General features: G+C 40.0%; 1 protein-coding gene across 5 annotated transcripts in view; it reads left to right on the forward strand.

The window, feature by feature from the left end:
* Positions 1–2,147: 2,147 nt before the first annotated feature.
* Positions 2,148–17,540, forward strand: part of POLQ (DNA polymerase theta) — a 107,029-nt gene continuing 91,636 nt past the window's right edge. Inside the window, exons 1-6 of one of the 5 annotated variants that reach the window (XM_050781875.1) lie at positions 2,148–2,451; positions 3,265–3,444; positions 7,053–7,183; positions 8,969–9,125; positions 11,180–11,288; positions 15,454–15,673. In XM_050781875.1, coding sequence (XP_050637832.1) covers positions 2,271–2,451; positions 3,265–3,444; positions 7,053–7,183; positions 8,969–9,125; positions 11,180–11,288; positions 15,454–15,673 — 978 coding nt within the window. In that variant the 5' untranslated portion in view covers positions 2,148–2,270. The other 4 variants (XM_050781877.1, XM_050781876.1, XM_050781879.1 and 1 more) reach the window with 4 other exon arrangements.

A 17,540-nucleotide genomic window follows, 5' to 3' on the forward strand; every position in this document is an offset into this window, starting at 1 on the left:
TCAATTCCTTTCTAATTATTTTTCTCATTTGATCATAGTTCACCTAATAATAAAAATAGAATAGCTTTGTAAGAGATTTTTCTAGCTTAGTCTTTTCCCAACAAAATGCTGAATTTAAATTGGGAGCTATATTAGAACATCTAAATATTTTCTCTGAATAGTATTTATTACGTGCCGGCACTATTCTAAGCACTTTACACATATTGACTTATTCAGTCCTCAAAATAACCAAATAAGTTGTTACAATTATTACCTCTATCATATAGATGAGGACATGGAAGCACAAAAGAGTTATGCTGTAATCTCAGCACTTTGGGAGGTGGAGGTGGACGGGTCATTTGAGGTCAGGAATTCGAGATCAGTCTGACCAATATGGTGAAACCCTGTCTCTACTAAAAATACAAAAATTAGCCGGGTGTGGGCCTGTAGTCCCAGCTACTTGGGAAGCTGAGGCAGGAGAAACGCTTGAACCTGGGAGGCAGAGGTTGCAGTCAGCAGAGATCAATCATCAAGGCCACTGCACTCCAGCCTGGGCGACAGAGTGGGACACTCCGTCTCAAAAAAAAAAAAAAAAAGGGTTAAGCAAGTTGCCCAAGATCTCACAGCTACTAAGTCTTCAAACCTAGACTGACTGCCCCCAGAGTTGCACTGTGAACCCTTAAGTTACACTGCATCTGAGAAAGTTCTTTCTTAACTACAATCCAGGGATCTCTTTTTTTTTTTTTTTTTTTTTTTTTTGAGACGGAGTCTTCCTCTGTCACCCAGGTTGGAGTGCAGTGGTGTGATCTCCGCTCACTACAACCTCCGCCTCCTGGGTTCAAGCAATTCTCTTCTCCCGCCTCAGCCTCCAGAGTAGCTGGTACTACAGGCACCCGCCATCATGCCCGGATAATTTTTGTATTTTTGTAGAGACGGGGTTTCACCATGTTGGCCAGGCTGGTCTAGAACTCCTGACCTCAGGTGATGCACTCGTCTCGGCCTCCCAAAGTGCTGGGATTACAGGCGTGAGCCACCATGCCCGGCCGGATCTCTTTTATTTCTTTAATAGTACTCTATTCATTTCTGCCCGAGCATACGGCACACTTCATTGACTGACTTGTTTAATGTCTGCCTTGTTCTCTAGACTCTTTCTCTTCGAGAGCAGGAACCATTTTATGCCATTTCACTGCTGTTTACTCAGTGGCTAGCTTACAGTAGATACTCAATAAATAGTTGTTGATTGCATAAAAGGTGAAGGAAAATGTCTCATTCACGGAGTAATGTCGCCATCTCGTGGAACTTTAGAATATTGTCATTTAAATCACTTAAAATAGGTTTTCAAGGCAAGAATTGATGGTTCGAATGTTATTTTCCAGATTGTATTCGAGTTTTTTGTTTGTTTGTTTTGTTTTTTAATTGGACTGGACCTTTTGAGATTTTTAGTGCTCTAGAATTGCACAGCCTCTTCAGGTCAGGCTTGGGACCTACTAGGTTTTCTTGGTGAAATGAATTGTGCAACTAGGTAATGAATGTTCACTGTTTTACGTTCAGAACTCGTTCGCTTCTACCTTTACAAAAGGGACAATACAGATGCATTACTAAGCTCTTGGCTCATAACGATCCCTCGGGTATATTCAGAGCCCTTTCCTCGCGGCGTTCATACAGTGTCTCAGGGGTCTGTCAGCCAGCAATTCCCAGTTCCTCGTTACATATTCCTCATAATGCATGCTGGCTAAAATGGAAATTGTGTTCAGAAATAGCCCTACCCTACCATCATACACTAGGTGAAAGGGGGAAATTATGCTCCATTAGAAACCGTAGGCTATCTTGCATTAATGCTTCTCAATCTGAAATAATTCTTTACAAAATACCAATACGTTAAGAAGAGCTACTTCCCTGATCTGCCTATTATGGGCAGCCTATTTTATGAAGTTAGCATGGCCTTCCTATTCAAACCGGAAATGGACAAAAAGAGAAGGAAGGTTTTTAGGTCAGTATGGTTATAACTGTAGATTCTGTATTCTTCCTATTTAATCTACCTCTCATATTAACCAACCACGGAGGCTGGAGGCCGGAAGTGTTAGACACCAGCGAGAGCCGCTCCTTCCCCACGATTCTATGGCTTTCGGGTTAGTTACGCCGCGGGTAACTCTATGGTTCCGGGGCGGGCCGGGAGGCTTGAGTTTGAAGACCGGCGGGAAAATGACCGCACCTTTTGCCTGGCCAGGGTTCTCCCGAGAGGGAGGACGCTGGAACTGTGGCTTGCCCTGATCGGCCGAGAAGGATTTGCCATGAATCTTCTGCGTCGGAGTGGGAAACGGCGGCGTTCAGAATCAGGCTCAGATTCGTTCTCGGGAAGTGGCGGTGACAGCAGTGCCAGCCCCCAGCTCCTCTCCGGGTCCGTGCTGAGTCCGCCGCCGGGCCTGGGTCGCTGCCTGAAGGACCGCAGCCGTCAGTCGGCCGCAGCTGCAGGTGCTCCAGGAACCCGGGAGGCCGCGGGCAACGGAGGCAGCTCCGCCGGGCCATGGGTCGGGAGGTGTCCTCACCCCACGGGACTTGCTTCACTGCATACCCCACTGGGCTTCTACTTCCCTTCTCTGTGACTCGGGCCTGGTGTGGCAGGTCACTTTCTGTACAGACATACGCGTGTTTTCAGTGATCGCCTGGTATTAATATTCACGTGGCTTCTGGGTCTTTCGACCTTTACAGAAACAACTTCCTAGTTAGCCAAATCCCATCACCTGTTCGGGGGCTCCTTCCTCACAGTACCCAGTACTCCTTACAGACCCTTAAGACAGGATTGCTGGGCCTAGAGTATGGCACAGGCTGTTGGGCGTCCAGAGGAAGGCTAGAAGGGATTCGTAATGAGATTGGTTGGGTGTCTTGTGGATGTTGACCCAGTTTTTAAAAATCGTTAGTTGTGCAGTCGTCATGGAACTAAAACTTACTATAAATAGAAACTCATCTAACTTAGCTTTGTAGTGCTTCCATATTGCCCTCTTCCCCCAACTCCACCTGTAGTTCCAACACCCTTTATCTACTGTGTATTACACGCTTTTTTTGTTTGTTTGAGGCTTTTAAGGAATTGTTTTTATTATATGCAGTAAACAACAATTTATTACTTTTCTATACATGGTCAATTTCTCATAAGATTCTTGAAGTCAGGATGTGCTTTAAAGAGCTTCATTTCAACATGTTGGAATTCCAACACACGGTGAAGGGCTAATTGTAAAACTCATATATTAGAAGTAAATTAAATTTTTAATTTTTTCTTTTTCCTAAAAGGAGAATGCAAGCCTACAGTTCCTGACTACCAAATAGACAAGCTACTATTGGCAAACTGGGGACTTCCTAAAGCAGTTCTGGAAAAATACCACAGTTTTGGTGTAAAAAAGATGTTCGAATGGCAGGCAGAGTGCCTTTTGCTGGGACAAGTCCTGGAAGGAAAGAATTTAGTTTATTCAGGTATCGAAATTGATGTAAATTAATTACTATTTTTAAGATATGAATGTAAACAATACTCTATTGAGGTAGTTGTGATTCTTTTAAAAGGTGAATGAGGCAGTGCTTTATAAGGTGGCTCGAGCCTGTAAATCCCAGCACTTTGGGAGGCCGAGACGGGTGGATCACAAGGTCAGGAGATCGAGACCATCCTGGCTAACACGGTGAAACCCCGTCTCTACTAAAAAAATACAAAAAAAACTAGCCGGGCGAGGTGGTGGGCGCCTGTAGTCCCAGCTACTCGGGAGGCTGAGGCAGGAGAATGGCGTGAACCCGGGAGGCGGAGCTTACAGTGAGCTGAGATCCCGCCACTGCACTCCAGCCTGGGCGACAGAGCGAGACTCCGTCTCAAAAAAAAAAAAAAAAAAAAAAAGAAAATCTTAAAATCTGTGCGAAAAGTGGAGTTTATTTATATTTAAAGTTACAAAAGTTTTATTGTTTGGGGACGGGGGAAGTAAGAAAAATGACAGTTTAAAGAGTGGGCAATTCAGTCTGCCATCATTCTCAAGAAACATAATATCCCAGTGAGTGTACAATGGGAGATGTAAATCTGCCCTTCCCCCATTTGATCCTGGTTGCTTTTCAGGGTATGAGTATTATCGTTATATGTTTGTTAATTGAGTTTTTTTTTTTTGTTTTTTTTTTTTTGTTTTGTTTTGTTTTTTGATGGAGTCTCGCTCCAGGCTGGAGTGCAGTGGCGCTATCTGGGCTCACTGCAACTTCCACCTCCCAGATTCAAGCGATTCTTCTGCCTCAGCCTCCCAAGTAGCTGGGATTACAGGCATGTGCCACCAGGCCTGGCTACTTTTTTGTATTTTTAGTAGAGATGGGATTTCACCATGTTGGCCAGGCTAGTCTTGAACTTCTGACCTCAAGTGATCTGCCCACCTTAGCCTCCCAAATGCTGGGATTATAGGTGTGAGTCACTGTGCCCAGCTATAAATTGACCTGTTTGTACAGGGTTGTATATACAAATAATATGTAATATACTTTATATACAATTTTTATGGGTTTTCTTTTTTTTTTTTTTGAGATGGAGTCTTGCTCTGTTGCCCAGACTGGAGTGCAATGGCGTGATCTCGGCTCACTGCAACCTCTGCCTCCCGGGTTCAAGTGATTCTCCTGCCTCAGCCTCCTGAGTAGCTGGGATTACAGATGACTGCCACCATGCCCAGCTAATTTTTGTATTTTTAGTAGAGACGGGGTTTCACCATCTTGGTCAGGCTGGTCTCGAACTCCTGACCTCAGGTGATCCAAAGTCAGCCTCCCAAAGTCCTGGGATTACAGGCATGAGCCACCGCGCCTGGCCCTATATGGGTTTTCAAGGGCAACTATGACATACACAATTTTTAACCCATGCTTTCTACACTGACTTTAAATCTAATCATTTGGTAAGATGCAATTCCTTTGTGTCAGTTTTCTCCGAAATTTCGAGTCACACAGATTTTTTCATTATGGCTGTAAGGAAGAATTAAATAATTATCAGCAGATATAAGTTCAGGCAGTGGAATTAGACGGTTGGATTTGAAAGCTATCACTGGCTATGCAGCCTCACAGATTACTTAGGAAGAGTGAGAGAATATATATGTGTTTGTGAGTATGTGTGCGTTGGTAGTACTTAGGGTTGATTAAATTATTTAATATATAAGAACTCAGAGCAGTTTTGGCACATAGAAAGTACTTGTATTGTGAAAGGGCATTACAAAAAATAAAATACAAAATAAAATACTTGTAAATGCTAAGAGGTCGCAGTCAGTGGCAGTGGCATAATGGCTTGACCATTTCAATTGCTTGAAACTGAAACTTGGGTATCATTCAGAATTCTGGTCACCAGCTTATGCAATTAATCACCAAGTCCTGGTATCTGTTACCTCTTGCTTCTGACTCCTTTCTATTTTTAGGTCCATTACCTAGTACAGCTCATTATCATCTTTCTTCTAGATTATGCAGTAGCTTTGAAACTAGTTCATTCTTTTCCTCTGATCTTGCCCTGCTCCTGCAGCCAAAGAAGTCCTTTTTTTTTTTTTTTTTTTTTTTTTTTTTTTGATGGAGTTTCGCTCTTGTTGCCCAGGCTGGAGTGCAATGGCACAGTATCAGCTCACTGCAACCTCTGCCTCCCGGGTTCAAGCGATTCTCCTGCCTCAGCCTCCCGAGCAGCTAGAATTGCAGGCGCCCGCCACCACACCCAACCCCAAAGTGGTCTTTTTAAAAAAATTTTTTGTTTAAATTTTTTGTAGAGATGGGGGTGGCACTGTGTTGCCCAGACTGGTCTTGAACTCCTGGGCTCAAGTGATCCTCCCTAAGTTTTGAGATTACAGGCATGATTCACCGTGCCCAGTCCAAAGAGATCTTTATAAAGTACAAATATGATCTTGTCACTCCTTTTCATAAAACTCATCGGTCACACTGCATTGCTTTCAGGACAAGGTTTAAACTCCTTAAATAGTGGGATTATAAACTCTTCTTGTGGCACTTTCATATCTCTTCTTTTATACCCCTGGGGTACTTTATACTCCATGCTTAGTAAATTACCTACTATGTCATCTGAACATGCCAGGATTTCTTGTAGGCCCTTTGTACCATATGCTCTTTCTTAGGCACGGCCTGCCTTTCCTCTTCCTTCCTTTTTTTTTTTTTTGGAATGGAGTCTCGCTGTCACCCATGCTGGAGTGCAATGGTGTGACTGTAGCCTCCGCTTCCTGGGTTTAAGTGATTCTCAGGCCTCAGCCTCCTGAGATGCTGGGATTACAGACGCACACCACCTTGCCCATCTCGGCCTCCCAAAGTGTTGGGATTGCAGGTGTCAGCCACCACCCCGGCTATCCCTGTCTTTCTTCCTTACCTTCTCATAAATTCTGTTTTCTTTCCATAAGATTCCTTGCAACTCCTTTCCTTCCACTTCTTTTCTTTTCTTTTTGAGACGAAATCTCTCACTGTCACCCAGGCTGGAATGCAGTGGGGTGATCTCGGCTCACTGCAACCTCTGCCTCCCAGGATGAAGCAATTCTTGTGCCTCGGACTCTGGAGTAACTGGGATTACAGGTGCCTGCCACTACGCCTGGCTATTATTATTTTTTATTTTTATAGTAATAGAGACGGGGTTTTACCATGTTGTCTAGGATGGTTTCAAACTCGTGACCTCAAGTGATCCCCCGGCCTCGGCCTTCTAAAGTGCTAGGTTTACAGGTGTGAGCCACTGCGCCCAGCCCTTTTCCTCAACTTCAATCATAGCTCCTATCATAATAAAGTTGTTCATCTACTTCCTCAAAGCAAACCTTTTACCCATTTGGTACTTAAAGGAAAGGATCTTTAGGTATAAACTAGGTACTCAATATATTCATCATATATTGCTGATATAAAGATTTGTTTACACTGTTTTTAGTTGAGGCTATTAAGACAGCTGGTTTAAAGTAAAGGGAATTTCAGTGTGTAAAGATTTTAAGTGCTATTGGGCCCTTAGTGATCCGTTAGCCTTAGGCTCTGTAGTACTACACATGGCTTAAAACATTTATTAATGAATTGTACCAAATATTACTTTTTTCTTATAATATTGTGGAATAATCATGTTTTAGCTCCTACAAGTGCTGGGAAGACTCTTGTGGCAGAATTACTTATTTTGAAGCGGGTTTTGGAAATGCGGAAGAAAGCTTTGTTTATTCTTCCCTTTGTTTCTGTGGCTAAAGAGAAGAAATACTACCTCCAGGTAATGTTTTTTACTAAGTTAGAAATAGTGAAAGGCTCATTATTGGCAGCCTTGGTTTCATTCATTTGAAATAGAATTATGAAAGTAAGTGGAAAACAAAGTTTCTTTATTGCATCCCATGTAGCTTTAAGAGGTGACTGCTGAAAGCATTAAAAATTTGCAGCAGGGGGCCAGGTGTGGTGGTTCACGCCTGTAATCCCAGCACTTCAGGAGACTGAGGTGAGTGGGTCACCTGTGGTCAGGAGATCGAGACCAGCCTGGCCAACATGGTGAAACCCCATCTCTACTAAAAATACAAAAATTAGCTGGGCGTGGTGGCTCACACCTGTAATCCCAGCTACTCGGGAGGCTGAGGTGAGAGAATTACTTGAACCTGGGAGGCAGAGGTTACAGTAAGCCGAGATCGTGCTATTGCACTCCAGCCTGGGCAACAGAGTGAGACTCTGTCTCAAAAAAAAAAAAAAAAAAAAAAAAAAAAAAAATTTAAAAAAATCACAGAAGGAAATTTTAAAAAAATTATTATTAAGGAGAAGGGGCCATCAAATCAAAAGAATAATTGGTGAGAATTGTGTAAAAATTTGTAAACGTTTTCTTAGGAAATAAAATACTTAAACTAGCATATAAACATGCACATTAAGAATCAGCATTTAATTGAACAGTTGGACTAGACTGAAGCATAGAAAGGAAGGAGTGTTTAAGGAAGCATATCCTGCTCTAATTGAGGTCTATTTAGGAATATTTAGGGGATGAAGGTCAAGATCCATTGGTGCTTATGTAAAGCTCCAGGTATGTGATCTGTTCCTCTGTTCTGCAAAAATGACTAATAGTAGTTTACATCAATATGATGCTCACAGTTTTTAGGGCATTTTCACAAATACAGTGTTTTATTAAATGGAATAAATTTACTGTTGTGATTTCTGCAGTGAAAAATATGTGCTTTTGGAATGGAAAGATCGTTATACGGATTGTTAAAGAAATGTGGGTTCTAGTCCCAGTTTTGTGACTAACTATGTCTTTAGGCCAGGCATATAACCTGTTGGGCCTCAGTTTTTTTATTTGTAAAATTAGGATGTTAACCCTTAGCACTGTGGGTTAACTCAGTAAACACTCAGGAAAATTTTATTGAATGAATAGCTCTAAATTTCTATGGTTCTATAAATCTTTTTAACAGTTATTTCAGAGGCACAATAGCCAACAAAGCTGGTCCTACATGGTAACATCACTCAACTTAGACCCAAAGTAACAAAATGATGAAAGGATCCTTTTTATTGAAAGGTATGTTAGTTAAAAGTTAAACTAAAAAAAAAAAAAATTATTATAAAAATCCCACTGAATTTGACTTTTAAAAGTTTTTCTTCCAATTACATTAAAAAATTGGTCATTAGGATAATGAGACTATTTTCCTCATAAAGTATAAATTTGTTTCTTAAAGTGTTATAACTCGTTTCTTGCTGTTTATTAGATTAAAAATGTTAGTGCTTGAGGTAGTTTTTCTCCAATTTTAATTCCTATAAATAGCTCTTAGAACTTTTTAGATTATTATGCTGTCATTAAAATTGCATAATTTTATTTGACTCTTAACAGAAATCTAAGTTTTGTCAGTTCTAAACTTTATATTTTTAGTATATGATCTAAAAAGAACCAGTGTGTCCTGGCCAGAAACAACTGATGACTAATCTGGTAGATGTCTTTAGATAGTTATGTCTATGTTCTGGGATAGAACCAGTTTATAACTCTTGAATTTCAAGTTTTTTCACCTGTATTGTTCCTTTTTGCTCAATTCAGAGTCTGTTTCAGGAAGTAGGAATAAAAGTAGACGGTTATATGGGCAGCACCTCTCCATCAAGGCATTTCTCTTCATTGGATATTGCAGTCTGCACAATTGAGAGAGCCAATGGTCTGATCAATCGCCTCATAGAGGAAAATAAGATGGATCTGTTAGGTAAGAAAATTAGAAAATAAGTAAATACTTTCTGTTGCTATTTTTGATGGAATGAAGTGGAGCTGTTGTGATTTCTGTAGGTCCCCTTTATTTTTCTATTGTCTATTGTCTACTTCTGGAGGCGAGAATTGGCATCTGTAATGTTAGGAATGCTGTGTTTATAAGTTTTGTGTCCTGCTGCTGTTATTGATGCCATTATGTTGCATTTTTGTACTTTACAGAATGTAGAGGATATCCTTAAGCCCTTAATAACTTCTCCTTGCTTCTTTCTTATCTAAACTTTACCAGGAATAGAAGGAAGGCTGCTGGGCCAGATCTGCCATTTTGCAGTTATGTGTATGTGTTTTTGTTACTATATTCTGCTGCTATGATGTCTATTTTGGGCTTGGACCTAGAGTCTACCATTTCGCATGGAAATGGTAGGAAGCTAAAGAAACTGACACTCTATTTGAGCTTGGGATTCTGGGAAGATTTTCTATCTTAATGCATTTTTTTTTGCCATTATGGAAAGGCCATTATGTAGAGGTAGCAACAGGCATAGAAGGATTTCAGCAGCAGAAGTAGCAAGAATATCAGCTACTTATTGAGAATGTGGTACACTTAAAAATACCATGGTAAAGTTATGGTAGGGTAGGGGTGGAGGGTGGGAATCAGACATGGGCTATGCTCCATAAAGCTTGGAGAGAGAAATTGTAATTGATTTGTATCAGAATTGTCTTATTACTTGTGACCCCATTGGACTTTAAATATTTGAGAGTTGCAATAGACTCCTAGTAAGTGCTATTTCTGATGTACCTAGCACAGTGCCTGGCACATGGTAGACAGAATACTTTTTTTTTTTTTTGAATGAATGAATAAGTGCTAAAATAACTCATTAGACAGTACAATTTTGGAGATAGCTTATTGATAGGAAAAAGAACATCATGTGTCATTAGGAAGTTCCCTATTGTCTCCTCAAATTCCTTTTCACCGGAAAGTTGTTTTTTGGTGGGGAGAATTTGGGATGGGGAGAATACCAGTGCATGTGGAAACTATGTTGTTATGAAAATGTTTAACTAAAGAAAGTATTGGTTGATACTGAATTTTCAGTAATTCTTAAGAATTTTTCCAAGTATATACATTGGTTAAATTCTCCAAGTAGTGAAGGACATTGTGATCATATTTATGTTTTGCAGTATGGTGACTCACTAGCCTACCATATTAAAAATCTCTTAAAATTGTCTTTTTCTTTTGGACCCTCTTCTGTTTTTTTCTAAGCTACTTACCAACATGAGTATATACGTTTTCCCATTGAAAAGTCAATCCACTGAAAACTGACATAGATGTCTTTGATATTTCATTGTATGTTTATTTCAGTGAAGTTGCCAATTTAGAAGAGTGATGAGAGGCAGTTTTCCCTGGGTTTGTTTAGCCCTGAGTAAGCTTATAATTGATTTTTAGATCCAGTATACCTTGTAGTACAGCTGCCTGTAATACCTGAAACATCTTGGAAAAGAATTGCCCATTATAAGGAATATGATTTTTGATTTATGGTTTGAAATTTGCATTACTTGCAATGTATTATATCTTATATCAATGTGTGATATAAGATATTGAGTCTTTTAAATTTCTTCTTGTCACAGTCATAAAAAGAGTAAAATCATGTCCTTTGTAGCAAAGCCACATGGATGCAGCTGGAGCCATTATCCTAAGCCAATTAATGCTGGAACAGAAAACCAAGTACCACATGTTCTCACTTGTAAGTGGGAATTAAACTTTGAGTACTCATGGATGTAAAGATGGCAACAACAGAAACTGGGGACTACTAGAAGGGAACAAGGGTTGAAAAACTATTTAATAATAGGGTACTATTGCTAAGTACCTGGGTGATGGGATCGTACTCCAAACCTCAGCATTACGCAATATACCCAGGTAACAAACCTGCACATGTACCCCCTGAATCCAAAATAAAAGTTGATATAAAGGAAATAAAATAGAGTGAAATAAAAGTTGGAAAAAAATTCTTCGTGGATGTGACATTCTGTAAAAACCTAGTATCTGGAAAATCTTTTTAGGAATGGTGGTTGTGGATGAATTACATATGCTGGGAGACTCTCACCGAGGGTATCTGCTGGAACTTTTGTTGACCAAGATTTGCTATATTACTCGGAAATCAGCATCTTGGTGAGTACGTGAAATAACTGAGTTCCTGAGATTTCAAACAGTGTTGAGAAAGTGTCTGAAAAAGTGCATAAGTATGAGTTAAATAAATTAAGGGAGTGTAATATTTTTCTTATTGAGAAAACTCATGTATAGTAGTTTGTTTTTGTTCGAGAAGAAGTCAGTCCAGGCATAGTGGCTGACACCTGTAATCCCAGCACTTTGGAAGGCTGAGATGGGAGGATCACTTGAGCCTGAGTTCCAGACCAGCCTGGGCAACACAGTGAGACCCCATTTCTATAAATGATAAAAAATTAGCTGGGCATGGTGGCACAAGCCTGTAATCCCAGCTTCTCAGGAGACTGAGGCAGGAGGATTACTTGAGCCCAAGAGTTCCAGGCTGCAATGAGGTATGCTTGTGCCTCTTTACTCCAGCCTGGGCTACAGAACAAGACCATGTCTCTAACAACAACCTGAAAAGTATTTCAGGTTGAAACTGATTTCAGATTACTTTGTAAACATTCTTAATTTTCTGACTGTTCACCCTTCCAATGTATACATTTTTATTATAGATTTTAAAAAATCTAGTTTCTGTATTTTATTATAGATTTTAAAAAATCTATTTATGTATTCTGTACTATATATATAAGTAGTCAGGCTAATTTTGAAAAATAATATTTTTTTAGCCCTCACTTCTCAGAGGCTACTTCAACCTTTCAACTCTTGTAGCTTTTTAAAAATATTTACAGCAGCATCTCTACTTGTGGCTACTTAATTTTTTAAATTTCAGACCTTATATATTGACTTTTACTATGAAAGATGAAGATCTAGCTTTCTTTTTAAATTCTTTACTAACCACTACCCAATCTTCTCCCTTCTCTGCAGTCTCTCCTTATCCTCTCATTATCTTCCTCTTCTTCAAATATAGTTATGTTACGATTTTGCTTGGATCATTATTCAGTGTTACGCTATTATGACTATATAAATAACACTGGTAACTGGGCTATAGTGTAATATGATTACTTTTGCTTTTCTAAACAACTTTTTGTCTTCTCTGAAATTAATAACTGTCTTTTTTGTTTGATGGCTTGGTTTTCCAGAAACTTACTGCTAATTTATCCCTAGCCTCCTCCCCAGCTGTGTATTCTACCTCATTTGCTATTCTGCCAGTCATCTTCTTGAAGATTTTCCTAAAGCCCTTCAAGTTGTTCCAGTCTAGATAGGTGGTTAATCTATATATATGCTACATAGCAGCTATCTTGGGATTCCCTTCCCCCAACCAGTTTTTTGACCATGTATCTGTCTTGATTTACCTTCTTGTTTTGGTGGGAATATCTTCCAGGAACTTCTACTTTATTTCAGTGAACACATATAGGTATAAATTTTTTGAGAACTTGCATGTCTGAAAATGCCTCATAATTCTTTCTTTCTTTTTTTTTTTTTTTTGAGATGGGGTTCTGCTCTTTTGCCCAGGCTGGAGTGAAGTGGTGCGATCTCGGCTTACTGCAACCTTCACCTCCCAGGTTCAAGCGATTCTCCTGCCTCAGCCTCCCGAGTACCTGGGATTATAGGCACCTGCCATCAGACCCAGCTAATTTTTGTATTTTTAGTAGAGACAGTGTTTCACCATGTTGGCCAGGCTGGTCTCGATTGCCTGACCTCAGGTGACCTACCCACCTCAGCCTCCCAAAGTGCTAGGTTGATAGGCATGAGTCACCATACCCAGTCTCCATAATTATGGACTGTCCAGGTATAAAAGTCAAGATTGGAAATACTTTTCCTTCAGAGTTGTCAAGGCATTACTTCATTTTCTCATTGCTATTGAGAAATTCAGTGCTGTGCTGGTTTTTCATCCTTTGTATACAATTTTTTAAATTCTGTCTGGGAATTTTTAGGCGCTCCTCTTTTTCCACAGTGCTGTGAAATTTCATACTGATGTGTGTTGGTGTTGGTCTATTTTTAGTCATTGTGCTGGGTACTCAATAGGTTCTTTTCAGTTAAGTTGACGTGGATGGGGGGGTAGGATTTGCTATTGGGAATAGGTAGTGATGTGTGGTTTTTAATCTGCTTGTATCGTGGGAAGATGGGGAGGAGGGTGGGCAATTGGGGTGGACGGGGGGCGTGGGGGGGGGGTGACGCGGAGATCTGGGATATATTACTCCCCTACGCCTAGTACCCTTTGTGTCATATGTTGGTCTAAGTCATTGTGCTGGGTACTCAATAGGTTCTTTTCAGTTAAGGGAGAATTGAACACATCTCTCTTGTGATAGAACAAGCAGATAACCATCTCTATCCCAAATCACTAGGGATATAGAAAATATGATTAATATAATCAGCAAATTTGACCTAATGGATATATATTGAACAATTACCTCAAAACAGCAGAATACATGTTCATTTGAGTTACACATGGAATATTTATTAAAAAGTTTCCATATGCTGGACCATAAAGCAAGTCTTAACATATTTTAATGAATTCATATCATTTATTTTCTAACAGCAGTGAAATTAGCTGTAAGAAAAGCATAACTAGAAAATGTCTACATTACTGGAAATAAACACAATTTTGACATTTTTTAGATCAAAAAAGTAATCACAACAGAAATTAGAAAATAGTTTGAACTGAAAGTATAATAAAAATATTTACTAACAAAACTTGTGAAGGGCAGCAAAAGTTGTTTTTAAAAGGAAATTGATAGCATAAAACACATATATTATAAGGAAGAGAGACTGAGAATCAATTATTTAATGATCCATCCCAATAACTTAGAAAAAAGGCCAGGCCTGGTGGCTTATGCCTGTAATCCCAGCACTTTGGGAGGCCGAGGCAGGTAGATCACTTGAGGCCAGTTCTAGACGAGCCTGCCCAACATGGCAAAACCCTGTTTCTACTGAAAATACAAAATCTGGCTGGGCGTCTTGATGCACACCTGCAATCCCAGCTACTCAGGTGGCGTAAGAATCACTTGAACCCTGGAGGTAGAGGTTGCCATGAGCCGAGATTGCGCCTTTGCACTCCTGCTGACAGAGCTAGACCCTGTCTAGAGAAAAAAAAGTAAAATAATGCAACAGAAAGCTTGATAAAATAATAAAAACAGAGCAAAAAATGGAAGAGGAAAGTCACTATCCAGACATTTAAAAGTTCTACAAATGAATAAGAAAAACACAACCCACTATATCAATGGACAAAAAAACAGGCTTTTGAAACAGGGTATTGGCTGGGCACGGTGGCTCACGCCTGTAATCCCGGCAGTTTGGGAGGCTGAGGCGGGCGGATCACGAGGTCAGGAGATTGAGACCATCCTGGCTAATACGGTGAAAACCTGTCTCTACTAAAAATACAAAAAAATTAGCCAGGTGTGGTGGTGGGTGCCTGTAGTCCCAGCTACTCGGGAAGCTGAGGCAGGAGAATGGCATGAATCCAGGAGGCGGAGCTTGTAGTGAGTGGGCGACAGAGCGAGACTCTGTTTCTAACAACAACAACAACAACAACCACCACCACCACCAGGGTATCCACGTGGTTCATACACGTGAAGTGATGCTCAGTCTCACTGGTTATCAGGGAACTGTAAATTACTTCTTCAAAGAAATACTGGCCAGGCGCAGTGGCTCATGCCTGTAATCCCAGCACTTTGGGAGCGTGAAGTGGGCAGATCATGAGGTCAGTTCGAGACCAGCCTGGCCAACACAGTGAAACACTGTCTCTACTAAACATACAAAAATTAGCTGGGTGTGGTAGTACGCACCTGTAGTCCCAGCTACTCGGGCGGCTGAGGCAGGAGAATCGCTTGAACCTGGGAGGCAGAGGTTGCAGTGAGCTGAGACAGGTCCATTGTACTCTAGCCTGGGTGACAGAGCAAGACCCTGTCTAAAAAAAAAGAAATACTACCACGTACCCTCTATAACTGCTAACATATTCTAAAGATTGACAATACCGAGTGGTGACAAGATTATGGAACAATAGAAAACACAGATTGTGGAGGTGTTACCTTGGAAAACAATGTGGGATTATCTAAATTGAAGATAATCTGTGACTCAATCTGTGGCTCAGTAATTTTATTCTTAGGTATATATCCTAAAGAAATGTATGCATGTGTGTACCAAAGGACATAACCATAAATATTGTTAGCAACACTAATTATTAATGCATTTTTTATCTTTTAATATTCTTTTCATTTTTTTTTAATAGTCAGGCAGATTTAGCCAGTTCTCTGTCTAATGCTGTGCAGATTGTTGGCATGAGTGCTACCCTTCCTAATTTGGAGCTTGTGGCTTCCTGGTTGAATGCTGAACACTACCATACCGACTTTCGCCCTGTACCGCTTTTGGAGTCAGTAAAAGTTGGAAATTCCATATATGACTCTTCAATGAAACTTGTGAGGGAATTTGAACCTATGCTACAAGTGAAGGTAAATAAATATATTTACATCACTACTATTAGTATCTGTGTGTTTGATTTCATTTTCTAGCAAATTAACAATTTCTGAATGATGTAATTGGGAGTTACATATACATTAGGATTAATATTAAGCTAATTGGTTTCCTCTTAAAGAATTGGTGGTGAGCTGGGGGTGGTGGCTGACGTCTGTAAATCCCAACACGTTGGGAGGCCCAGGCAGGTGGATCACTTGAGGTCAGGAGTTTGAGACCATCCTGGCCAACATGGTGAAACCCTGTCACTACTAAAAATACAAAAATTAGCTGGGCGTGGTGGTGGGTGCCTGTAATCCCAGCTGCTTGGGAGGCTGAGGCAGGAGAATTGCTTGAACATGGTAGGTAGAGGCTGCAGTGAGCCGAGATCATGCCACTACACTCCAGCCTGGGCAACAGAGTGAGACTCTGTCCCTGCCAAAAAAAAATATTGGTGGTGATGGTAAGACAGGAAATGTAGTTGTACCTTTAATTTAAATAATTGTTTCCTAATATATAATATAAACATTAAAAAAAATAACTGATCTTGTGGCTTTTTCTTTTTACTGGGAAAATATTTTCTTATGGTTTAGTTTACACTGTTAGTATGGAAGATTAACTTTGTTGTTAAATGGTAGGTATAATATATAGTAGAGTGAAAAGAATATTATTTTTGTAGTCTGATAGATCTACCTCTGATACTTAATAGAGATACTTGATATGGCTGAGATAGTAGTTGAATCACAAAACCTATCTGAATCTCATATCTTCACCTATTAAATAGGATATTATAATCTTTATCTTGAATATTGTAAGAATTAAATATGATTAAAAAAAATTGTCTGGCATCTAGAAAGTGCTTGATAAGTAAGTACCCTCCCATACTCCCAAATACACTTTAAAACTGAGGTTAAAGAACTGACTCATGTACATTGGTGGAGTGAGGCATCTGCTGTTTTTATGCAGAGTTGTCCTTCTGAGTACTAACATAGCTAAGCGTCATTTTAGAATTGGGAATAGGACTAAATTTATGTGTTTCACTAACTATCTAGGTACGCATTTGTAACTTCTGCATGCTTGGTGTGGAATCTTTGCTCTGTGCCCCATATTTCACCTGGCTATGCCTTGGTTACTTCAATACATTTATGTGTGAACACATTCATTTGCTTTCCTGTTAATTTTTTTTCTTCTTTTACCATGTCTGTGCCTCTACCCTTTTGAACCACCTATACTTCTTACCTGGATTATTGAAATATTTCCTAATTGTTCTCTCTGCTTCTGACCTTGTCTCTTTCAGTCTATGCTTACATCAGGAGCTCGTGATCTATTTAAAATGAACATCAGATCATGTTATCCTTCTTCTCGGAAACTTGCAGTGGCTTTGTTTCATTTAGAATAAAAGCCAGGGTCTTCATAGTAGTCTGTAAGGTCCTACATGATCTATACCCCCCACCCCTCTTAGTGCTCTGGCTCTATCTACTATGTTCCCTCTCACTTCCTTCACACTAGCCTCTCCTGTTTTTTAATATACCATGAATTTCCCACCTCAGGTTCTCTTTTTCTAGAATGCCTTCCCCTTAGGGGCATCAGTGTGATCAGTGTGGTTTACTCTTTTACCTTTGGACTTTTACTCAAATGTCACTGTCTTAGACCTTCCCTGGCCAACTTATCTAAATTATAATGTTCTCCCTCAAATGGTCTCTATTTCTTTTCCCTTAGCACTTTTCAAAACCAAACATATTATGTGTTTTTTGTTTTTGTTTTTTTTTTTGAGATGGAGTTTTGCTCTTGTTGCTCAGGCTGGAGTGCAATGGCGTGATCTCAGCTCACCGCAACCTCCGCCTCCCAGGTTCAAGCGATTCTTCT

The sequence above is a fragment of the Macaca thibetana genome, chromosome 2 (genome assembly GCF_024542745.1).
Source record: "Macaca thibetana thibetana isolate TM-01 chromosome 2, ASM2454274v1, whole genome shotgun sequence".
In the NCBI taxonomy this organism is placed as follows: Eukaryota; Metazoa; Chordata; class Mammalia; order Primates; family Cercopithecidae; genus Macaca; species Macaca thibetana.